The sequence below is a fragment of the Phodopus roborovskii genome, unplaced genomic scaffold, assembly GCF_943737965.1.
Source record: "Phodopus roborovskii unplaced genomic scaffold, PHOROB, whole genome shotgun sequence".
Taxonomy (NCBI): Eukaryota; Metazoa; Chordata; class Mammalia; order Rodentia; family Cricetidae; genus Phodopus; species Phodopus roborovskii.
The window spans coordinates 12,551,623-12,576,477 of NW_026126407.1; the positions used below are offsets into that span (position 1 = coordinate 12,551,623).

The 24,855-nt window shown below is 39.9% G+C and overlaps 1 protein-coding gene across 4 annotated transcripts in view; it reads left to right on the forward strand.

Annotated features, from left to right (window-relative positions):
* Positions 1 to 24,855, forward strand: part of Ndel1 (nudE neurodevelopment protein 1 like 1) — a 49,164-nt gene that overhangs the window by 15,678 nt on the left and 8,631 nt on the right. For all 4 annotated transcript variants that reach the window (XM_051180328.1, XM_051180327.1, XM_051180330.1 and 1 more), the window contains exons 2-7: positions 9,074 to 9,171; positions 10,555 to 10,708; positions 13,359 to 13,507; positions 16,106 to 16,242; positions 18,751 to 18,924; positions 20,196 to 20,287. In XM_051180328.1, coding sequence (XP_051036285.1) covers positions 9,086 to 9,171; positions 10,555 to 10,708; positions 13,359 to 13,507; positions 16,106 to 16,242; positions 18,751 to 18,924; positions 20,196 to 20,287 — 792 coding nt within the window. In that variant the 5' untranslated portion in view covers positions 9,074 to 9,085. The remainder of the gene's footprint in view (positions 1 to 9,073; positions 9,172 to 10,554; positions 10,709 to 13,358; positions 13,508 to 16,105; positions 16,243 to 18,750; positions 18,925 to 20,195; positions 20,288 to 24,855) is intronic.

The window sequence follows — 24,855 nt, forward strand, 5'->3', positions numbered from 1 at the left end:
CTGGAGTTGGGGAAAGTGTCACCAACCGGCTCCGGTGCTTGGACTCGCCTCTAATTTTTCTCTGGGAAACGATGCGGTAACTAACCCCTTAAGTTGAAGGCGAGTGAGGGTTGTGAGGGTTCTTTTCATTGTTATGGTCCGTTCCTGTAGCGTATGTAAACATTTTGGAACATATTGTTGTTTGCACTTGTGTCGGATTCTGTAAGTAACTTTTTGCTGGATGGGGAAATTGAGTCCAGATGCAGGGGCGATTAAGGGATTTTTTTTTTTTTTTTTAAACTTGGGTTCCACCAACTAGTGAGAAGCTTATCTTGGATCAGAGTTTACCTTTCTAGGCTCAGGGTTCCGGTTTCTCTTTCTATTATTTACCTTCTTCAGTCAGAAAGAAGCCAGAACACTGGGTTGTCAAACACAATACCAGAAGTTAGTAATGACTTATTTTCGAGTAAACTGACCAGAAAAAACAAAAACAAAACAAAACAAAAAACCCCACCATTCAGTTATTAGAAAACCTTACCTGACACTTGCTCATGAGTGACAGGTTATTAGTCTCATAAATTATGTTGCTTCCACTTCACTTAAGAGATAGGGCAGTGTCTGCCAAATCAGAAAGTTGATAGGGTAAAACGCAGCATTAAACTGAGGAGTCAAGAGAAGCCAAAGGACACCGAGTTGGGGGTGTCTCTTCCAAGTTTTTGCTAAAACTTCATTTAGACTGGGAATGCATAAGGAACAAAGAAAACTTTTAGCCCCCATTAGAGATGGACATAATCGAAGTAGAAGTTGCTAAATCTGCAGTGGCTCTGTTTTGAATTAGATAAGTTGAAGTTGGATATAGAGCATTTGAAATAAAATAAACCTGAATATGCTTTCATGAGACCAACAAAACTTATTTGTATTTGTATTTTATTTTTATTTTTGGTTTTTTGAGACAGGGTTTCTCTAACAGTCCTGGCTGTCCTGGAACTCACTTTGTAGACCAGATTGGCCTCTTAACGCACTGAGATCTGCCTGCCTCTGCTTCCCAAGTGCTGGTAATAAAGGTGTCTGCCACCATTGCCCAGCTCATTTGCATTTTAAACCATGTTAAAATAAATTTGAGGACTGAGGACTAAAGTTAAAATTACTTCTGATTTGAGCTTCTAGGCACTTCATAAGGGAGAAAAGTTTTGATGGGACCGACTTCATTCTGATTATATGTTAATCTGTCGTGTAAAAGCATTTTCCTTAATATTGCACAGAGTATCTTTGCCATAAGGAATGTTGGGTAGGCTGTTTAGAGTCCAAGTGAGTTAATTGTCAGCTGAAGGTTTACAAAGTGTGATAATGTCTGTGTTAAAAGTTATAATTTTGAGACTCACACTCTGAGACATAGTGTTAAGGGAAGATTGAGATGAACAGAGAACACTTGGCTGCCTGCATTGCAGCCTCAGAAGATTGTAGGTGTGCCATTTGAGCAGTTTTTTAAAGCAGTGAAAAATTTGACATTGGCAAACTTTCTGCAGCTTTACTTTTCTCCATTTACATAATCTCAAATGACAGTGAGCACATCCTCCCAATGTAACTGGGGGCAAACTCCACATAGTCTCTGAAACAGTTCTGGAATTATCTGCAGTGGTAGCACATTTTGTTATTTATAAAAGACCTAATTTTTAGAAGGATAAAGTTGATGAATAGGTGTAGTGGGATAAAGCTGGGCGTTGTCAGACAGGGATCAACAAACACTATAACTAAAGGGTGAGAACCCTGCTTTTTTTTTTTTTTTTTTTGATCTAGCTCATAAAGCATATTGCAGGAGAGAAGTTTTAGAGACCTTTCTGTAATGAAATGCATTTGAGGATTCCTACATGTTTTTAAATGTGGAAGTCTGTTTACTCTGTCTGTGGTCTAACTTCAGCCTGCTTCTGGCCTACTAGTTTCTTATCATTGAATTAACATTTATGCCGTGTTCACTATGTACCAGGCTTCATTCCGAGTGTTGAATAAATAGTAACTCAGTCTTAAAAACACACTAATTTTTCTGTTTTTATAGGTAAGGAAATGAGGTACTGAGTAGTTGGGTAACCCCTTGGTCACCCAGATAGTGTATAGTTTGGCTTCAGGCTGATTTTCTGGTTTATTTTTCTTTTCTTTTTTTTTTAAATTATTTTTCATTTTAGAATTTGTGTATGTGTATATGTGTGAATGTTCATGGCTGTAGAGGCCAGCAGAAGAGCTGAGGTGCAGGGGGTTGTGATCTGCTTGATATGGATGCTGGGAACCAAATTGTTGTCCTTTGCAAGAACAGCACGTGCTCTTAACCATTGAACCATCTCTTCAGCCCTCTCCTACTTGTTTTTTTAAATAGATATATTTATTTTATTGTATTTAATTCTGTTTAGGTGTGTGTGTGTGTGCATGTGGGTATGTTTAAGTGAATGCAGTGCCCACAGAGGCAGGAGGCATCTGATTCCCTGGAGCTGGAGCTACAGATGGTTGTGAGCCACCTTCTGTGGGGGCTGGGACCTAACACTGGCCCTTTGGAAGAACAGCAAGCATGCTTAACAGCAAGCCATCACTGTTCCCGTAAATATTTATTTTACTTTTTTGGAAAAGTCTCATGTAGCCTAGGCTGGGCCTCCAACCAAATGTAGGCAAGGATGACCTTGAATGTCTGATTCTGTTCCCTCCACCTGCTGAAGGCTAGGATTACAGACAGATCTGCTGAGCCACTCTGCTTTATGCAGTATTGAGGGTGGAACCCTGGGCTTTATGCATGCTAGCTAGGCAAGTACCTTACCAACTGAAGTGCACCTTTAGCCTTCCCCTCTGACTTATTCTTGATTAGATGCTGTTAATCTGGATAAAAAAATTTTTTTGAAGTGGGGTCTTGCTGTGTAGCTCTGGCTGACATAAAACTTATTATGTAAATGAGGATGGCCTGAAACTCCTGTTGATCTTCTTGTCTCTCTAAGTCTCTTACCTCTGTCTCTCCAGTGCTGGAATTACAGGCTTACACCGCCACACCACGTCTAATGTTGATCGTTTAAATAAAAGAATTCTGGCATAGGTAATGGTTCAGCTTGAAGGGCCAAAAATAAGCTGTGAGATTAGTTTGTGGATTAGAAAAACCATAGTAAACATTTAGTTCACCCAAGATTTAGCAAGAAAATTGAGAATCACTTGTGAAGTAATAAAAACATTAAAAATTTTGCTAGAATTAGTTGATACTGAAGTATTGGGACAAAGATGATATAACAGCTAAAACTATATTTTCAAGAAGTTTCATGTAAAGACTGCTTAAAACCTGTGTTCTGTGATAGATGGTGCATTTTTCAAACTCCAGGAGTCAGAGGAAGGTGGATCTCTGAGTTTGAGGACAGTGTGCTTTACTCAGGCCAGCCAGGGTTATATAGTGAGACCCTGTCTCAAAAAATAAAACAAACACCTTCAAAACAAAAGCCACAAAAACAGATCCATGTCAACCTGGCAGTGGTGGCGCCCGCCTCCCAGCACTCGGGAGGCAGAGACAAGAAGATCTCTGTGAGTTTGAGGCCAGCCTGGTCTACAAGAGCTAGTTTCAGGACAGGCTCCAAAGCTACACAGAGAAACCCTGACTTGAAAAACCAACCACCCTCTACCCTCACTCCCACCCCATCCTCACCCCCACCCCCACCCTCACTCCCATTCCCCCAAAACCCAGACCTGTGTCATCAGGGACACCTGGCGGAAAAGTTGGTTGTTGTATTAAGAACACATCCTTTTGGACTGGGGAGGTGCTTAGTTGGTAAAGTGCTTGAAAGGACCTGAGTTCAGTCCTCAGACCCTTATAAACAATCCAGGCGTGATCATGGGAGTTTGTAATCTCAGCACTGTGTGTGTGTGTGTGTGTGTGTGTGTGTGTGTGTGTGTGTGTGTGCGCGCGCGCGTGTGTGTGTGTGCATGTGTGCGTGTGTGCGCACGCTTCCGCACCCGGTGGGTAAATTTTAGTTCTCAAACAAAGTTGACTGCCACCACCAAAAAAACAAAGCACTAAAAAAAAAGCCAAAAAAGTAGATGGTATTCCTGAGGAATGACACCTGAGCTTGTTTTCTGGGCTATACATACATGCACACAAATGCATGCAAATCTGCTTATAAACATGCCCAGACAATCCAACCCCATAGGAACACATACATAGAAGGACACAAAATAATATAAAGGAATAAGGAATATATAGCTTTAGATAATACTTTTGGATTGTATATTTTAAAGAACTAGACAGCTTTTGAAAGTTTCCACTAGAGAGAACTGATAACTGATGGAAGAGGTGAATATGTTTAACTCTATTTAAGTAGTATATAGTTATTCATATATCACTTTTACATGGAACTCTACTAATATGTACAACTTTATATTTTCTGTGCAACCTAAGGAAATGTGGAAACAATATGTTCCCATGCAAGAACCAAAAGCTGGAGACAATACATAGTTTACAGCAGACGAACAAGTGTAAACAGTGTTCTTCCTCAGGGACCATTGCTGAGCTAAATGCTCTTCAAGCAGCAGCCATCATAGTCCCTTTGTTCTGTGTATCAGAGTTCAAATAACAGAAATGACCTCCACACAGAAAAATGAATGGACAGGTGGATAAAATTTATAGATGAAGTTGATCCTGGCCTTACTTGTAGAAGGATTGGTTTTACATTCAAACACCATACATTAAAATAAATGTTAGATGTCCAGGGAGGCATTAGCAGCCACTATAAATGCCCATGAGGACACTGGTGCTTGGTACACACAGTAATATCAAATATTACATAGTAACAAAAGTATAGAGCAAAAGAGGGCTGGCGAGATGGCTCAGAGGTTAAGATCTTGCACTGGCTGCTCTTCCAGAGGTTATGAGTTCAATTCCAAGCAACCACATATTGGCTCACAGCCATCTATAATGAGATCTGGTGCCCTCTTCTGGTGTGCAGGCATACATGCAGGTAGAACACTGTATATATAGCAAAATCTTTAAAGCTCAAAAGAAAATGTCCAGCTGTCCTGAACAAGGCAGAGCTCATGGACCCCAGTCTGATAGCTGGGAAACCAGCATAGGACTGACCCAAAGCCCCTGAATGTGGGTGTTAGTTAGGAGGACTGGGCAGTCTATGGGGCTTCTGGTAGTGGATCAGTATTTACCCCTAGTATACGAATGGAGCCCATTCCACATAGAGAGATACTTTTTCAGCCTAGACACATGGGGGAGGGCCTAGGCCCTGCTCCAAATGATATGGCAGACTTTGAAGATCCCTGAAGAGCAGAAAGGGGATGGGATGGGGGGGCACAGGGGAGGAGAGGAGGGTAAGGGAACTGGGATTGACATGTAAAATAAGCTTGTTTCAAATTTAAATAAAAAATATTAAAAAAAAAAAAAAGGAAAATGTCCCTGCTTGGTTCAAAGATATTTAATCTAAGAGCAGTCTGCCGGGCGGTGGTGGTGGTGGCGGCGGTGGCGGTGATGGTGGTGGTGGTGATGATGAACATCTTTAATCCTAGCACTTGGGAGACAGAGGCAAGCAGTTCTCTGTGAGTTTGAGGCCAACCTGGTCTACAAAACAAGTTCTAGGACAGGCTCTAAAGCTACACAGAAAAAACCCTGTCTCGAAAAACCAAATTAAAAAAAAAAAAAAATCTAAGACCCATCTAAAGTATGGGCCTAGAATGGCTGCTGAATAGGCTAAAATATTCATTTGGGGAAGAGCAAGGCTAAGATATCATCAGGGTCTACCAAAATCAGGCTGTAAAATGGTTTCCAAATCCTGGAAACAACATACAAAACTTAATAGAAAATAGAAAATTCATTGATGGCTGTGGTTAATGGACTTATCCCAGTTATTTAAAAATAGTATTAATCTGTCAAGTTAAAATTTTTAGATTTGGGGCCTGGAGAGATGGCTCAGTGGTTAAGAGCTTTGATTGCTCTTCCAGAGGTTCTGGGTTCAGTTCCCAGCCCCCATAACCATCTGTAACTCCAGTTCTAGGGGATCTGATGTCCTCTTCTGGTCTCTGTGGGCACTAGATACACACATGGTACACAGACCAAAAAATCCATACATAGAAAATAAAGACAAAACTCTAAAAAAGATGAAAGATATTATATTTGAAATCGTGAATTAAAAATTTTATATGTGAATGAAGACAGTCCTCAATTGTCTCCCTCCCCAGAGGTAAGTGTAGGGTGTGTGTGTGTGTGTGTATGTATGAGTATGAGAGAGAGAGAAAGAGAGAGAGAGCACCCAAAGCATTCAGTTACAACTTTGCTAATTGACTAAAGAGTAAGCACTTTTACACTGTAATTTAAACAAACTTGTAGTCATAACACCTATTCTGTGATTTTTTTTTTTTCTTGTTCTATTTGAGCCACTCTGGGTTATCTGGGCTATTGGCCTAGGCTTTATCATGAGACTTCATTACAGTCTTGGCTATGTCCTTTAGCCTGTGCCTTCCAGGTCCTTTATTTCAAGTGACATGGAAGAATTTATAAGACATAGACCTTATGAATAAGGAACTAACTAGAGAGACTTAGCCTCTAATTTCTTTTTATTTGTTTCTTGTGGAAGACAGCATTAGCAGCATTGGAACCTTGCTTCTTTTGCTGTCTTTGGTCTTTATAACAATATAAAAATCCATAATTCACTGGCTTTTATTTTAAAAACTGGACATTTGAGCTTCCCATTGACACATGGTTATCACTATTCAGATAATTAATCCAAATTTGGGTGCAGGGCTGGATTTATTTGTTTATTGTAATAGGAATGAAACCCAGGGCCTATTCTACCACTGACCTGTACTCCCAGCTCTAGGGAATATTTGTTCTTATTTTCATGTTTTAATTATTTCATGCATATGAGTATTTTGTCTGCATGTACCACTAGCATGCCTGGTGCCCACAGAGGCCAGAAGGGAGGGCTCAGACCCCCTGGAACTGGAATTACAAATGATTATGAGCTGCTATGTGGGTGCTAGGAATTGAACCCCAGTCCTCTGGAAGAACAGCAAATGGTCTTAACTTCTGAGTGCTCTCTCTGGCCCTTGTTCATAGATTCAAATTTATCACAGTGATCTTATGTAGAGTATAAGAGGAGACAAGGATTGTTGCTTCAACTCTACATGCTACCACTATTTCCTCTAATTCTGTCTTCTTCTGGATTGTTAAATTACCTAAGAAGACATTGGTATTAACCCTCACAAATTTCTGATACTATAGGGTGATGCCTGTACTTTGGATCTTTTGAAATATTGAGTACCTCTGGCTGCTGAAGAGCCCATCCTATCCATAGACTGACCAGAAGTCAAGCAGTGACCTGTATTTGGGCAAGTGAAGTGGGAATTTCTGGGATTTCGACAAAGGGACAGAATTGTAGAACCAATCAGTATTTATTAGTCAGTACATATACTTGAAATAGTTAGCTACCTAGTATAGCCCACACCTTTATTAGATGAAACAAACTGAAGCCCTAAGAGAGTGAGCAGTTTGTATAAGTAATTTAATGTCAGAATTGGAGCCTTAGAATCCAGCCTCAGCAAGACTCCCAGCCCTATGTGGTTCATGTGTAAATACTGTCATGCTATAAAGACATATCTAAGAAAAAAGTGATACAGACAAATCTGTGCTAGTATAGGTGTAATCAGATTAGAGGATAGTGTAATTAGTCAGTAAATACATAAGTAAATAGTACTTAAACCTTATTAGTATTTAGTAAATGATTGGAGCTTTAGGTGCCTTCTCTGAGCCGTCTGTTGTACTCAGTGCCATGAAGGAATACAAGGTGTGTTGAGAGTCTGTCTCTTTGAAAGAGCTTCCAGGGTGATTGGCAATTTAAGATTACTGGGAGATTTACTAATTAGATGTTAAGATAATAATAGATGGTATGATTAGCAAAGACTTGGTTAAGGAAAAATTGGCACTGTGCCTCAAAAGAATTAAACTGAGCTTATGTTTTATGCCCACTAGACATCACTCTCATGCCTCTCTTGTATACACACCTGGATCTGGAGCTCTGTATGTGCTGAGGGCTGTGGCTGAGTTCTTGCTAAACATAATTAATTGTTAATTGTTAAGATGATCTCTGAGTTCTCTGCATTTCCAAGGTTTTCTTAGTTTGTTTTAGATTGTTCTTCAGTCCTCACTGGCCAGCACACATTGTAGTTTACTTCAGTAGACATTACTTACTGTGTATCTGCTGGGTGGATGTGGTGCTGGGACAGAAGAGGGGGATTGTAAGAAAGATGTGGCAGGAATCTGGAGTAGGCAAGTCATCTTGGTGTTGTTAATCTGTCCTATGATCATTTGGGAGTTTTAGCCAGTTGAAATGGCAAGAGCAACTAACTAGATCCCTCCCTTTGTGAGTACCTTGGGGGAAGAACTGAGACAAAGATGATTGCAGTTGGAGATGAGTGACCTTTGGAGTAAAGTTGGATTGAAGGATGACTGAGGGTGTTTTCAAAAGTATGATTTGAGAATGTGGGTCTTGCCTGATGCAGTAGTCTCACTTGGCATGAGAGTTCTAAGCAGCTTGCTTTCTTCCCTCTCCCCTTTTTCTCCCAACCCTGCTCCCCCCTTTCTCCCCACTTCCTTTTGAGACAGGGTCTTATGTAACCCAGGCTGGCCTTGAACTTTCTGTGTTGCTGAGAATGACCTGTCTGCAGTTCTCAGTGCTGAGATTTCAGGTGTTGCTAGAGGTTAAGCCCTAGGCAAGCACTTAAACAGCCGAGCCACTCCCCAGATCCACTGCAGGTGTTTTAAAGCAGTTATACATCAGGGAAGCATGTGGAGTGGTAAATTCTCTGACAGTTGTTTCTGTCATTGAATTCCCTGAAGACCAGTTGGCCATAAACTGCTGAATTATCCTGAACCCAGTGCTATATTTGAAAATACCTCATTCCCTCTGACCCTATTGATGTCATCTGCTGTCATAATCTCATCCATAATGTTGGTTGTCCCTGAGTGAGGTAGGATGTGTGCTTAAGTTTTAGGAAAGTTCCAGCCACCCCTAGAACCTTTGAAACTACCAAATGCAATGCTTTCACTCACATCTTGGGTTCTTTGTCCTTACTGTCACAGGCTTTCTTGATCATGGATGGTGAAGATATACCAGATTTTTCAAGTTTAAAGGAAGAAACTGCTTATTGGAAGGAACTTTCCTTGAAGTATAAGCAAAGGTAGTGTTTAAAAACTATTAAAATAGGGGCGGGATTTGGAATATGCCATATATAGCTTGCACATGTGTTTTCTTCTGGAGTATAAGGCTAAATTTAAGAGTTTCAGATTTAGGATTGTGATTCCATAGTCATAACAATGTTTGTATTTAAATAGTATAAAACTACCACCAATCTTCATGTTCTTCAACTTATAAAAGCAGGAGCTTTAGTGCCACCTGTGCTTTCTTCTGATCGCTTGCCTCCTGTCCCTTGTCACTAGTCTAGGGCTGTTTTTGACCTTCTGTGTGTGTACTGGTGCTCCCTCACCATTTGCTCATTTGAGATGTTTAGAACAGATTTTTTGTCTTTTTAGGCATGCATTATTAGTATTGGGAGGCAGCTGAGCTTCCAAGCTTTGGAACATTTTATAAAATTGCTTTTATAAAATAATATTTACTTCATTGGGAAGAAAATAGCTCTCTGGCCTCAAAACTTATACTAAATTCCTATTATTTAATAAATGTTATTTTTTTGAGATTTGTTTGTGTATGGGTGTTTTGTCTGCATGTATGTCTGTACACCATGTACATGCCTGGTGACCATACAGACTAGAAGAGGGCATTATAATCACCTTGGACTGAAGTTAAAGGTAGCTGTGAGCTGCCATGTAGGCGTTGGGAATTGAACTCTGGTCCTCTGGAAGAGCAGCCAGTGCCTTTAACCACTGAGCCATCTCTCTAGCTTTGAAATCTTACTAAAACACATATTCCTCCTTTGGTTGACAAAGTTAGCTAAGCTTTATCAGATTCCATTGTTCTTTCCTGGGATGAAGATGCTCTGTCCAGCAGAGGTTCTTCATTTGTTCTAATGTTACAGATTCTGCCAGAAGCAGGGTAACCTGTGAACCCCTTCTTAGGATACATTTAAATGTAGAAAATTAAGTAATGGCATTAGAGAGAAAAACTAGTTATTGAAAAAGTTATCTAAATATTAAGCTAGTTTGTAGTATTAAAATAATCTATTAGTGGTTCTGAATTAGTGACGAGTGAGTGATGCTTAGATCTGTACCAGCCGTTGTAATTGGAGAGTATCTGTTGATTTCTATTGATTAGAATTGAAACTAATGCCCAGTTGAAGTTACTTTAGTACAAATACATGTGCCTCTCGCAGTTTTATGGTGGTTTTGAGCCATGTAGAACTTTGTGAATTACTGGTTTATGTAGGATTTTTTTGCAGAGGGCATATAACTACTTTTTATTGAATCCTGAATATATATGGAACAAAAAATACATTTTTAATATTTTATGATAACATTAATTTTTAGTCAGAAATTATGGAATTGATATGTAATTATATGAGAGGACTCAGCTATTAACTCATCTTTCCCACTTTGCTTTTGCTTAGCTTCCAGGAAGCTCGGGATGAGCTAGTTGAATTCCAAGAAGGAAGCAGAGAATTAGAAGCAGAGTTGGAGGCTCAGTTAGTACAGGCTGAACAAAGAAATCGAGACCTGCAAGCTGATAACCAAAGACTGAAGTATGAAGTGGAGGCATTAAAGGTAACTGTGGCAGAACCCACGTCCCTGGGTGGAGTACTTACTGTCTAGTGTTTTGGCTGTTATTAGATGAGGAATGTAGGGCTTGATGGGGAAAGGCACTTGTCACTAAGCCTGACAAACCTAGTTTGATTCTTGGGCCCCACAGGGTAGAAGAGTTTTGAGAACCTTTTTCTTCAAGTGGTTTTTCTGATCTTCACACATGTGATGTAGCAAGAGCATATACATATACTACATAAAATTTAGTAATATATAAAAATATGAGAAATGTATTATCCATAGTACTGAAAGAAGTAAGCAACCTACACACACATACATATTTTTGTTTGTTTGTTTTTATTGAGACAGGGTTTCTCTGTGTAACAGCTCTGGCTGTCCTGGAACTCACTTTGTAGACCAGGATGACCTTGAAATCACCTGCCTCTGCCTCCCAGTGCTGGGATTAAAGGCATGTGTCACTATGCCTGGCAAAAAATAAATGTTTTTAAAAAGCTTAAGATAGATTTTAGATTTTTTTTTTTTTTTTTTATTTTCAAAAATAGAACCAAGAGGTGCTTCAGAGTTTAGAAGTTCTCATAGGAATTTTATGGTTATAAGCTTTTTGCCTGTCATGTTCTCCACTATATTTTATTTCCTCTATGAAAACTTCTTGGTTATTTGTTTAGGTAAATTGCTTGCTTTATTGTGTATTATCTTAAAATTATATTTATAGGAATTTCTTTTTTTTTTTAGGGTATTGTTTATAGCCTCTTGAGTTTTGGGATTTAATTTGTGTTGGAAATTTTCCTTCAAAAAGGAGTTTTTAGGCCTTGAGGCTGGGGTTCATTGGTTGGTAGAATGTCTGCCTAACATATGTGCATGGCCCTGGGTTCAGTTCTTCCTGTCATCAACTCCTTAGAGGCTTAAGAATATCCCCCCCCCCTTTTTTTGAGATCACCTGGCTGTCCTGGAACTTGCTATGTAGACCAGGCTGGCCTTGAACTCACAGAGATCTGCCTGCCTCTGCCTTCTGAGTGGTTTAAACATATTTTTTATTTACTCTTTGACCATTTCATGTAAACAATGTATTATGATCACATCCACTACCGGTTTCCCTCTCCTGTTCCTCTCAGCTACTCTCAACATGTCCCTTACCCCCTTCCTTTGTCTTTTCCCTTCCTATAGCCCACTGAGTATAATTAGTTCTTACTGTTGTATTGTTAGCTGATCTTGTTAGCTTGCTTTTATATGGGTCTTATGTAGGTAGCTGTAGCTGCAGTGATTGCAAAGGTCATATTGTACCCAAAAGACAACATTTTCAACATTTTCCAGAACTCTTACATTCTTTTCACCCTCTTCTGTAGTGTTCCCTGAGCCTTGGTGGTGGGGTGGCATGGTGTTGTTGTTGTTAGAGATGGCCCATTTAGGGATGAACACTCAATAGTCTGTTTCTTTGACTAGTGTTGAATTAGTACTAATCTGTGGGTATAAACAGGCATATTGTTTAGCAAAACAAACAAACACCTAAGTAGGTTCCTTACTAGGGCCTGTGATCTTTTGACCAGGTTTACAATACCAGGCATGAATTCTCTACCATGAGGCAGGCTTCAAAGATAATCCAAAAGTGGTTGGTTACTCTTCTAACCTTCATGCTGTTACTGTACTAGTGGACACATCTGACCTGGCAGATCTGTACTGTTGCATGTGGGGTGCTCTGCTGGGTAACGCCAGCTACCTTTATGGTAGCTTCTGGCACTGTGAATCTAGTCAAACAGAGAGGAAGTTTTCAGTTCAGTTCCAGCCTGACTTGTGTGTGTGCTATAACTAATATGTGCTGTGTCTTCAGTAGTAGGGCTTTAAAAAAAAAATATTATTTTTTAACTTTCTTGAGACAAGGTTTCTCTGTGTAACCCTGGCTGTCCAAGAACTCACTTTGTAGACCAGGCTGGCCTTGAACTCAGAGATCCACCTGTCTCTGATTCCCAAGTGCTGGGATTATAGGCACATGCCACCACTGCCTGGCTTGGTTTTAATACCAAGTTCTGGTGTCCATCTAAGAGTAATGTCAGTGGCCTGTGTGATTTGGGGGCCTGTGGGGTTCTTGAGATTATTTTTGTTGGGTTGCACTTATATTGTAAACTGTAGAAGTTACCCAGTCAGGTTTATGTTTTCTTTTTAAAGATTTAATTTTAAAATTATGTGTCTGTGTGGCTATGTCATGTGAGTACAGTGCCCATGGGAGCTAGAAAAGAGCATTGGATCTCTTAGAGCTGAAGTTACAGGTGGTTGTGAACCATAGGAAAGAGCATTGGCTCTCTTAGAGCTGAAGTTACAGGTGGTTGTGAGCCACTTGATGTGAATGCTAGGAATTACATTTTGGTCCTTTGTAGAGCATCACTTCCTCTTGACTTCAGAGTCATCTCTAGCCCCAGCTTTATATTTTAATTTTCATTACCCGGGAATAGTTACTATATAAGTTTTACTTGAATTAAAGACATTTAGAATGGGTCTGTCCATGTAGTTTTAAAAATATTGCAAAAAGGAGGAGGTATGCTATCAACTCAGTTTGTGGTGCAGTCTTTTGATCTTTTTTCCCCCTTTAATTGGGGAAATTGTTTTATTAATAGATGATTATATATTAACCATGAATCTTTCTCTGTACCCCTTCTTTCAGGAGAAACTAGAGCATCAGTATGCACAGAGCTACAAGCAGGTCTCAGTGTTAGAAGATGACTTGAGTCAGACCCGAGCCATTAAGGAGCAACTGCATAAGTATGTGAGAGAGCTGGAGCAGGCCAATGATGACCTGGAGCGAGCAAAAAGGTAAAGGATGCTGTCTGTGCATTTCATGAGGATAGCCAGTTGTCAGCTCCAGCTTTCACCTGGACCTTAGGTACCTTTTGTTTGTGTAACTCATTGAATTGAAAGGAACCAAAAAATAAACTGAAACAAAACAACATGCCAGGCTTGGTAGTGCACACCTATATTCCCAGCACATGGGAGACTGAGGCAGGTGGATCTCTGTGAGTTTGAGACCTGCCTAGTTAACATAGCAAGTTACAGACCAGGTTAAAAACAAATCTCCCTAAAACCTTTATCCTCCTTAATAAAGTCCTTCCAAGCACTTTCACAATTCTCTGCTCTTCATAGTACCAGGATTACAGACGCACACAGAATCATACCCAGTTTGGTATGTGGGTGCTGGGAACTGAACTCAGGTCCTCATTGTTGTGCAGCAAGTACTCTATTTTTATTTTTATTTTTTTTAATTTTTGGTTTTTTGAGATAGCTCTCTAGACCAGGCTGGCCTTGAACTCACAGAGATATGCTTGCTTCTGCCTCCAGAGTTCTGGGACTAAAAGTGTGCACCACCACACTTTGCTTCTTTTTGTTTTTGTTTTTTTTCCCCAAATTTATGATGGGTCTTACCTCGACCCACAAGACTTCAACCAAGAACCCAAAGACACAAAAGAAGGGTATGGGGGTGGGGGCAAGAGACACAGGGAATTGACCACAAGACAAGATTCTGATCAAGTGGCAAATTTCACTTTTCTACCCGGAGCTTATATAGTCAGCAGAGCAATGATGTAGGAAAGGGGGCAGGGGAGGTGAGAGAATGGTTGAGGACCAGGTGTTCTTGCAAGCAGAATATAGAAAGTCACAAAGAATGGATGGTGACATGAGTGGAAAGATCAGAAGTTATGAGAACGAGAAAGGTTACTATGGTGATGGGGCTAGTGGTTATATGCTAGGGTGATCTTGCTAAATAGGGCTAGTTACTAAATATCAAACCTTTGTGATATAACTGAAGGCTCTAAATGTACAGCCAAGAGAAATAGCCAGAGTTTAGCCAAGGTTTGTTCCATAACTGATCATAGACCCAGCCTCAGTTCACAACAGTGTCTCAGCTGAATATGGTTTGTACCTGCAATCCCAGTACTTGGAGACTGAGGCAGCAGGATTTCTGTGAGTTTGAGGCTATTGAGTGAGTTCCAGTTCTGCCATATTATAGAGTAAGATCCTGACTCAAAACATCAAAAAGCAAAGCAGAAATGTGCCTCACATATTCTGTTTTCCTTGTGTGTTCTCAGTGTCTGCCTCCTGCTTTATAGGCCTGTACATCTTAAGCTTGGACCCAGTGGTTGTATTCCCATTCTGTCTCTTTCCTTTTTCTTTTTTTGCTTTGATTTTTCAAGACAGGTGTCTCTGGAGCCTGCCCTGAAACTGGCTCTGTAGACCACACTGGTCTTGAACTCACAGAGATCTGCCAGCCTTTGCCTCCTGAGAGTGCTGGGATTAAAGGCGTGGTGTGCACCACCGTGGCTTGACCATTCTCTTTTAATATTGACCAGTGGGTCCTTTAATTACTGCTTTCATCCTACTGTGGCTTGCTGTTGCTGATGTCAGATTTTCATGACTCTGTTATTGTTTCCTAACCATTCTAAACCTAACTCCTACTACTTTATAATTATCATCTTGTATTTAAAAAAAGAATTATCTATTGTGTATGCAGTGTTCTGCCTGAGTGTATGCCTGCACACCAGAAGAAGGCACTAGATGTCATTATAGATGGTTGTGAATCACCATGGGTGCTGGGAATTGAGCCCAGGTCCTCTGGAAAAGCAGCCAGTGCTCTTAACCTCTGAGCCATCTCTCCAGCCCCAAACCTAGTACTTTTTCTTTAGTATTTATCAGTTGACTGTTGAATGACATGATGCTAGTCACTGTCCTTGGAGCTGACTCCTAAGAACACCTACTCTGATAAATGCTCCAGGAGGAAGAATGGTATATGCTGCTCCAGAGCAGCTATAGCACCTGTGGGTACTGGAGAGCCTAGTCTACAAAGAAGAAAAGTTAACTAGGTGGAGAGACAGTGAAGAGGCTGAGAGGCAAGAAGGTGTTTGAAGTATCACAGTAAGAGGTTGCTTTAATGGACAGGTCTAGGAACAGTTGAAGGATATGAGAATGTAAGGCCATATTGTGAGTAACCCTGTGTGCTATGTTTGAAAATCTTTACAAAGGGTCTTATCTGATCTTGATTTGAGAAAACAATAGTGAGAATTTTAAGTAAGGAGGAGTTGTAAAACCATGAAGCAGTAATCCAGATGAGAAAAAAGATTTAAGGCAGGAGAGGGGAGATTGTCAGGGGCCAAAGACTAAAAGGCTTTAGAGAGACATTTTGGCAGCTGACTGTAACTGATAAGATTGGAATTGGCATTCTGAGTTCTAACTTTAGGTTGGGGAATTTTATGTAGCAGATAGCAGGGAATGGGAGGCCACAGAGTGGATACATGCTAATTTTTGTTGAATGGAGTGAGATCATTCTTCAAATTGGGCCAGACTGACTAGGTTAGGAACGACCTTTTGTACTAGCTGTTTGTACATACTATTTAATTCATGACTTTTAATTCTTTTTTAAAGGGCAACAATAGTTTCACTGGAAGACTTTGAACAAAGGCTAAATCAGGCCATTGAACGAAATGCATTTTTAGAAAGTGAACTCGATGAAAAGGAATCTTTGTTGGTCTCAGTACAAAGGTTAAAAGATGAAGCAAGAGGTAAGTATTAGAACTTAGCAAGTATTTATCCATTGCCTTGTCCCTGAGCCTGAGTAAGGCAAGGAACAACCCTTTTGATGGTGCTGAAAATCAAACTCAGGGCTTTGAGCATGCTGGGTAAGCACTCTGCTTCTGAGCTATGTCTCTAGTCCTGAATTTCTATGAAGCTCTAGTCTCACATGCATTTATGTACCTTTAAGTCACTATGCATATTGCTTTTCACCTGGTAATTATTTCACACCCATATCATTAGTGCTAAGAGGTAGTTATTAACCCTCCATATTATAGATGAGAAAAGTGAGGCACAGAGAGGTTTTTCCCCAAGGTAGTATTGCTTCATGTTATCAACATGGAACCATGTATGTGTATATGTTGCTGTTTATTATGTACACATTTATGTAGCTAGTACACATTTTATTTAAAATTTATGTCTCCAGAAGCCCATAAAATTCAGAGTATTATAAAGAAGGAAAGCTCACTGACAGTGTGACATATTTGGTTCAGTTTTTTATGATTGTACATAAATATATCCTTATATCCTCCTTTATATAATTGCTGACTTACTTCCTATGAGCAGACCAGTGACATTCACGTTCCCTTTCTTCTGCTTAATATAGGAATATACATGCCATCACAAGTTTTTAAACAGGGTTTTGGATCTGGATAGACTGCTTAGCAATTAGGGGCATTTGCTGCTCTTGCTCATTCCCTTTATAATATTCTGAATTTTATTGTGTTTCTGAGGAAGAGTGAGGATGTTTTAAAGGAAGTGTGTTTTAATTATATGTCATCTCATAGATTTGCAATGCCTTTTTATTTTCCTTTTCCTGAGGGTGATGACATTTGAAGTTTGTTTTATTTTTTTTTTAATTAGAATTTTAAAAAGATTTCTTTTTATTTTTGTAGGGTTATTTTATGTGTAAGGGTGTTTTGGGTGCATGTGTGTGTACCACCTGCATGCTGGGTGTCCTAGGGAACTAGAAGAGAGCATCAGATCTCTGGAACTGGAGTTACAGATGGTTGTGGGCCACCATTTGGGTGCTGGGACTCAAACCCCAGACCTGGAAGAGCTGTGAGTGTTCTTTTAGCTGCTGAGCCACCTCTCCAGCCCTTGTAGGACTATGTTAGATTGTGTAACATATAAAACATTAACTTGGTATTGTTTATTGATAGCTTTTGTTTTGAGGTCCTAGAAATGAACACAAGGTCTGTGCCTGGCAAGCAAGCACTGTCTGTCTGTGCTATACCCAGTGTCCTCATTGCTTTGTTCATTTGTTTTGAGCTGGTGGGGCTTAATGCCTGCTGGGCAAGTGCCCTCTATTTATTCTCTGTGCTACATTCCCAGCCCCATACTTATTTTTGATTGTGGTAAAAAACACAGAAAATTGCATTCAACATCTTACCTATTTTGTTTTTTGGCTGGCCTGAATTCACTATGTAGACCATAGTTGCTTCCAACTCACAGAAATTTGCTTGTCTCTACACTCTCAAGTTTGGAGCTGAAAAGACTGTGTTAGCTGATTTTTAAAAAATATCCATTTAAATATTATTTATTTTGAGACAGGGTTTCTCTGTTTGCCTTGGTTGTCTTGGAACTTACTTTTTATACCAGGCTGGCCTCAAACTCATAGAGATCTTCTTGCCTCTGCTTTCTGAGTGCTGGGATTAAAGGTGTGGGTCACCATTGCCTGGCTTGTTTTTGTTTTTCTGAGATAGGGTCTCTCTACATAGCCCTGGTTATCCTGGAACTCACTATATAGACCAGGCTGTCCTTGAACTCACAGAGATCCAAATCTTCCTATTTTTTAACATACGCAGAAATCCTGCACGTTAGTTGTGTAAATGGAAACATTAAGAATTCAGTATTGAAAAAAAGATTTCATAGTGGTTGTTTAAAAAAGCTATGGTATGGTTGTGCGTGCCTTTAATCGTGGTACTTGGGTTGGATTGCTATAAGTTTGAGGCCAGCCTCATCAATATAGGGTGTTTCAGGACCACCAGAACTACGTAATGAGACTTTGCCTAAAAACATAAAAAACTTTTTACTTCATTGTTTTTTGTAGTCTCAAATTATAGACAGCTATGAGCCATTTGACACGGATTGGGAACTGAAGTTGTTCTGTGGAAAAGCCATCTCTCCAGCTCTCACTGATCAATTGCTCTGAGGTTTAGCATTTAAATATTTTAAAAAAATATATATTTACTTATTTAAATGTGTGTCTCAGAGGACAGTTTGTAGGAGCTGGTTCTCGGAGTCTGCCATATCAGTCTCAAGGATGGAACGCTGAACTCTGGTTGTCAGGCTCTGTAACAAGTGCCTTAAGCTACTGAGCCATCTCACTGCCCATGTTTTTAAGTTCTAAGAGATCATTTCAATTGTAGAGCTGACAGTTGAGCTGAAAATTTTCAGATGCTTTGTTTTGGGAAATGTCATCATGATGTTTTAGTTGTAGTATATATTTGTTCCCTCTAATGAGGATTCCTGCTTTTGTTTGCAACATTTTGCAGATTTAAGGCAAGAGCTAGCAGTTCGGGAACGACAACAGGAAGTGACCCGAAAATCTGCTCCTAGCTCTCCGACTCTGGACTGTGAGAAGATGGATTCTGCTGTCCAAGCCTCACTCTCCTTGCCGGCAACACCTGTTGGGAAAGGAACAGAAAACAGTTTTCCTTCACCAAAAGGTTGGTGTTTTCTCTTTGAGGCTCTGTTAGATGGTCAGTTTGAATGCATTTGCTGATGGGACAGGAGCTGCTACAGTTGTAGTTACTCTAGTGTCTGTGAAGCAAAGGAAGGGTTGTTTTCCTAGGCCATTGATGTGTAGCAGATGGGATAGATGATGCCTACAGTGAAGATAGGAGCAACTTGGGTGCAGTGACATTTTTACAAAGTTAAAAGCTTTATTAGTTATTTAATTTCTGAGACAGGGTTTCTTTTAGTAGCTCTGGCTGTCCTGGAACTCACTCTGTAGGCTAGGATGGCCTTGAACTCAGAATATGCCTGCCTGTTAATCCCAAGTGCTGCCAGGATTAAAGGTGTACACCACTATGCCTGGCAAGTTAAAACTTTTTAAGTTTTAAAATTTATTTCTTATTTTTAAAAGTTTAATTTTGGTTATTGCAGATATAGATGTTCATGCAGATTTTTCTTTTTCTTTCTTTCTTTTTTTTTTTTTTGGACCTGAGGATTGAACCCAGAGCTGTGGGTGTGCTTGATAAAAGCACATTGGCCTATATTCCCAGTTTCATGTAGAAAATTTGAAAGCACAGAAAAGATAAAAAGTTAAAGATTACAGAAGGTAATAAGGTTTAAAAAAAAAAAACCTCAAACAAAGCAATATGAGACCAAAAAACAAAACAAAACAAAACTTTCAAAAATACTATTGAGTTTGTTTTGTGTTGGTCATCTAATACTGCTGGGCATGGGGTCTACCCTGAAGTGTGGTATATTGACCCTGTGAGACTCCCTTGGAGAAATTAACTTTTCCTATGTGGACAGTTGTCAGTTGGAGATCACTTCTTGGCTAGGGAAGGGGTTCATGTCTGCTTCCCCTTCTCAGCGCTGGGACTGTTTCTGGTTTGGATCTGTGCAGGGACTGACTGCACCTGCTGCCAGTCTCTGAGTTCATATGTAGCAGATGTTCTTGTGGAGCATCTTGGTAGTATCTGTTAAGGACAAAGTGGGAAGCCCTCTGCCCTCACAGTTCAGTTTTTAGGATCTCCAGCAATACCTTTGAGATGCTTAAGGATCTTTGTCTTTTCAGCAGTTTGGAGTAGTGACACATTGATGTATCTTGAGTTATCCACCAGTTGCCACATGGTTAATCTTTTACCATGGTGTCTGTATCTTGAAACCGTACTATTTTGTTTCAAATGTATTCTGCTTTGTAATATCAACACAAGTCAAATGTAAAAGGAGCTGCTGATGTCATCACTCTGCTTTTCTTTTTCTGTAGCTATACCAAATGGTTTTGGAACCAGTCCACTAACTCCTTCTGCTAGGATATCAGCACTAAACATCGTGGGGGATCTCTTGAGGAAAGTAGGGGTAAGCATTCAATTATTTATCACTCGGTGTTTCCACTGCTGAGGTAGTGCTGAACTGTTTCTTTCCCTTGGTGAGAACCATGATGAAGTTGAGAAACACTAGCATCCACCCACTGATGAGCACTTGGGCTTAAGAAGGCATTTCTGGAAGGGTTTGGGTCCATTATTGTCCTGTCTACAGTACAGCTCCTCAAATCCTGTTCTTTGCCCCTGCTTATCCTTCATCTTGTATTTTGTGGGACAGTATCTGACTTAGACATTGCTAGCCATTCTTTGTCTAAGTCTTATTGCTTTTGGACTACCTCAGCTTCAGTGTCTTATTCATGCTTGTTTTCAGTAGCTTGACTTTTGAAATATGAAGCTGGTTTTTCTTTACTAATTTTGAGATGTATTTAATTATTTTATATGTTTATATGTATATCTGTCCACCATGTACCTGGTGCCTGCCAAAGTCAGAAGAAGGTGTCAGATACCTGGGAATGGAGTTACAGATGGTTGTGAGCTGCTATGTGGGTGCTGGGAATTGAACCTGAGTTCTCTGCAAGAACAGCCACTGCTCATAACCTCTGAGCCAACTCTACAGCTCTGGTTTTCTTTTCCTTTTCCTTATAGAAAGTTTTTAAAAAGAGTGTAAGTGCATGTGCATGTGTATATGAGTGTACATACACACTTACACATGTGGAAGGCAGAACAACTTTCATGTCTACTTTTCACTAATACTACATGGATCCTAGGATCAAACTCAGGCTGTCATGCTTGGCCACAGGTATAAACCTGCTGAGCCACCTCACCAACCTGAAACTGAGTTTTCTTTGAATGCCTTTTTGTTTTTTGATATAGCATCTTGCTAATCTCAAATTCATGAGTTCAGGTGATCTTTTTTCTCAGCTGCCCAAGTAGTTGAAACTGTAGGATGTACCCTTTTTACTCCGTTTTTCACTGTGTCCAATATTTGGATCTTATCATGAACAGTGCTGTTTGTTAGTCTTTATCAGCTGTCTTGCTATCTCTTGTTTCTTACTCCTTCAGGACTCTTAACATTCGTTGTCACTGTTATTTCATAGTCATTGTCTTGGTTATAAAGGAGACCAGCCATCTAGAATAGCCAAACAAGTGGATTACTGGACACCATTATGGGATCTTGTGATTCTATTCTTCTATTGCTGTATAGTCAGTATGTCTAGCATTAGTCATGTATTTCCATCATTGGCTTCCTTTTAATCATCAGTCCTTGTAACTTCCTACTATTTGTCAGTCTTTCACTTATTTGTGTGTGTGTTCGTGTGTGAATGCAGGCACACACATTATGGTACATGTGGAAGTAAGAGTTTTGTGTATTTATCTTTGCCTTCCACTAATGTGAGATAGGGTCTACAGCTCACTGCTCTGTGTGATCAGGCTAGCTGACTTGTGAGCATGCAGTCTTCCATCTTCCACTTGCCATCTGCTGGGATTATAAATGCTTGAGATGTTGATTTTGGATGTGGGTTCTGGAATCTGAATTCAGTGCTTAACTCAGTGTGTCTTCCTCCCCCATATTTGTGTAAGACACTTTATGAAAAAAGCAGAAATTGGACTGTACATTATCTAAGAAGTAATGGGCTTGGTGTGATGGTGTATAGTTGCAATCCCAACACTCCAGAAAGCTGAAGCAGGAGGATTGTGAGTCAAGCTTGGTCTACATAGGACTTTGACTCAAAGATAGAGGTGTGGGGAAGAATGAGTCTAAGTCCTGTGTTTGCTGCCCTGATCCTTGATCTTAACGTGGACTATTTTCTAGCCTTCACATTAGCTCCCAATTCTCTTTTTAAAGTTAGTATAAAAAGTAATTGGCTTAGATTATTCATGTAGCACATACAGCTTTCTTTCCTCACTCCTGAGGTAACCATGGTTTTAATACTATTTGTTGTAAGAGTTGTGGTGTTTATTCCCATAATTTAAAATTATATATTTATTTTCTTTAATTTTAAGCAAAAAAGGAATTTAACCTGACTCCTCTCAATCCATTTTAAATAAATAAATTTATTTACTTATTTACTTATTTGTTTATTGCGTTAGAGATGGACTCCTGGCCATAGTAAGTGTATATTCCACTCCTGAGCTTCATTCCTAGCTCTCATTAACTTGGTTCAATTGTCTTCTGAATTTGTTAGATCACATCTTAGTTTCCTCTTCTCTCCCTCCTCCCACCTGTTCCTATTGTTTGGCTCTGTAAATTGAAAATTAGTCAAGCAGCATTTATGATATGATGCTCATGTATATGTCATTTTTCATATAATCGTAAAGGAGGACAATTTTTAAAAATTTTTTGGTCTTAGGTACCTAGACTGTCCATGGCTAGATATCCTTTTCCCTCCCTTCTCTGCCTCTGGAGATCACACATCATCATGCCCAGCTATACTGCGTATTTTATATGTAATTTTTCTCTTTTGCTGTCTCTGTGTAGGGGTGTGTGTGTGTGTGTGTGTGTGTGTGTGTGTGTGTGTGTGTGTGTGTGTACACGTGTACGTGTGCACATGCTGGAAATTAAATCCAGAGTCTTTTTTAAAAGTTTAGTGAGCTGCAGAAATGGTTTAGTGGTTAAGAGCACTGCTGTGCTTTCAGAGGACCTAGGTTTGGCTCCCAGCACCAACATAAGGTTTCATATAACTGCCTGTTACTCCAGTTCCAGGATCTGACTCCTTCTGTCCTTCTTGGGCACCTTCTTACATATGGTGTACATACACTCACACAGGCATGCACGTACATACATTTAAAAAATGAACTGGGCAGTGCTGGGGTTAAAGGCATGCACCAACACTGCCCAGCTTATTTTTATTATTCTTTAGTTATGTGTATGTGTGTCTGGGTATGTGCATGTGAATGCAGGTACTCTACTAGGTTAGATAGGTCAGATCCCCTAGAGCTGGAGTTACAGGTCATCTGATGTGGATTCTGGAAACTGAACTCAGGTCCTCTGGAAGAATAGTATAGTTTCTTAACCACTGAAACTTCACCTCTCTAGCCCCAGACCTTTGTTTTTTTTAAAACATCAGTTCTAGGGAACAAACTCAGGTTGGCAGGCTTACATGGCAAGCACTTTTACCTGCTGAGGAAAATGCCTTTATCTAGGCTGTCTTGTTGGGTCCCTGGAGCCTCTTGAATGTTTAGTATTCTGCCCACTTAGTGCAGTGTTCTCAGGTCGGTCTCATTCCTCCCTCCCCTCCCCTCCCCCTCCCCTCCCCTCCCCTTCCCTCCTCCCCTCCCCCTCCCCTCCCCTCCCCTCCCCTCCCCTCCTTCCTTTCTTCCTTCCTTCCTTCCTTCCTTCCTTCCTTCCTTCCTTCCTTCCTCTTTCTTTAAAACATTGTCCACTAGGAACATACTTCACACTGGCCTACGACTTAACTATAGCCCACGACTTAACTATAGCCCAGGCTGGCCTTGAACTCATGCTCCTTCTATCTCTGCCTGCTTAGTGCTTGGGGTTACTTACTATATACTATTGATTTTTAAAGACAGGGTCTCATTATGTAGCTTTGACAGGCAAATATTTGCTAGGTAGATGAAGCTGGCCTCTAACTCACAGAAACCAGCCTGGTTCTGCCTCTGAAGTGCTATGATTAAAGGTGATTCCCACCATGCCTGGCTTTTTTAATTTTAAAAACCCAAAATAAAGGCCATTCTTTTTCTTCATATTATATCTCTTTTTGACCATCACCCTTGTTGGCATTTTGACTGCATATGTCCTCTAGACATTCTGGTCTGGTCTCTGTTCCCTGATTTAAATTTACTGGTGGTGTCAGTGTGGTCAAATCTAATGTGTGCTGTTCTGGATTTTACAGTGTGCTCCTCCCCTGCTCCAAATGTCCTCTTTTCTCTGCTATTTCATCCATCTGCCCATTTCTCTTTCACATCTTGTTGAGTTTTTTTTTTTTTTTTTCTTTAATTGTCTGTTATTTCAATGATGGTCTTAATATTCACAGCCATGTTTTTACCTACTGCTGGGTGGATAGTTCTGAATCTTAATCTCTAAACCACTCTTTTCCTTCGAAAAGACTCAGTGCTTTTCCCACCTGTGTGTATCGCTGATGCCTGAAACATAATTTTTGCCAGCCATGTGACAGATGCTCAGCAACTGTTTACATGGCTGAAAAAGTAAGTCCCTTCATTGAATATAGGACATTAAAGCTGTCAGTGTGGATGCATGTATTTATAAGTCACTGATGCATATTCCTCAGAGCATCCTCGAAGGTCATTATTTCTGTCTTTATTTAACTAGCTCATAAGAAAGGGGCAGAAGAAAAAAGTTTCAGGGCTTTGTGTGTGTGTGGTTTTTTTTTTTTTTTTTTTTTTTTTTGTGCTGTTTCATGTATTTTTTGTTGAAATGTTGGTGTGGATTTCCTTTAGTGTTGTAAATTGGAATGGGCTAATTTTTTTTTTTTTTTTGACATGGCCTATTTTTTCATTTTTTTTTTTTTTTTTTAGGGGGCTAGTGGAGAAATAACTTGATTTGGGAGGAATTTTGTTGGGAAGGAGGGATTTCATGATATCCAAGTGTGGAGAAATGAGAAGTTCCTCTCTTTCTTCCTT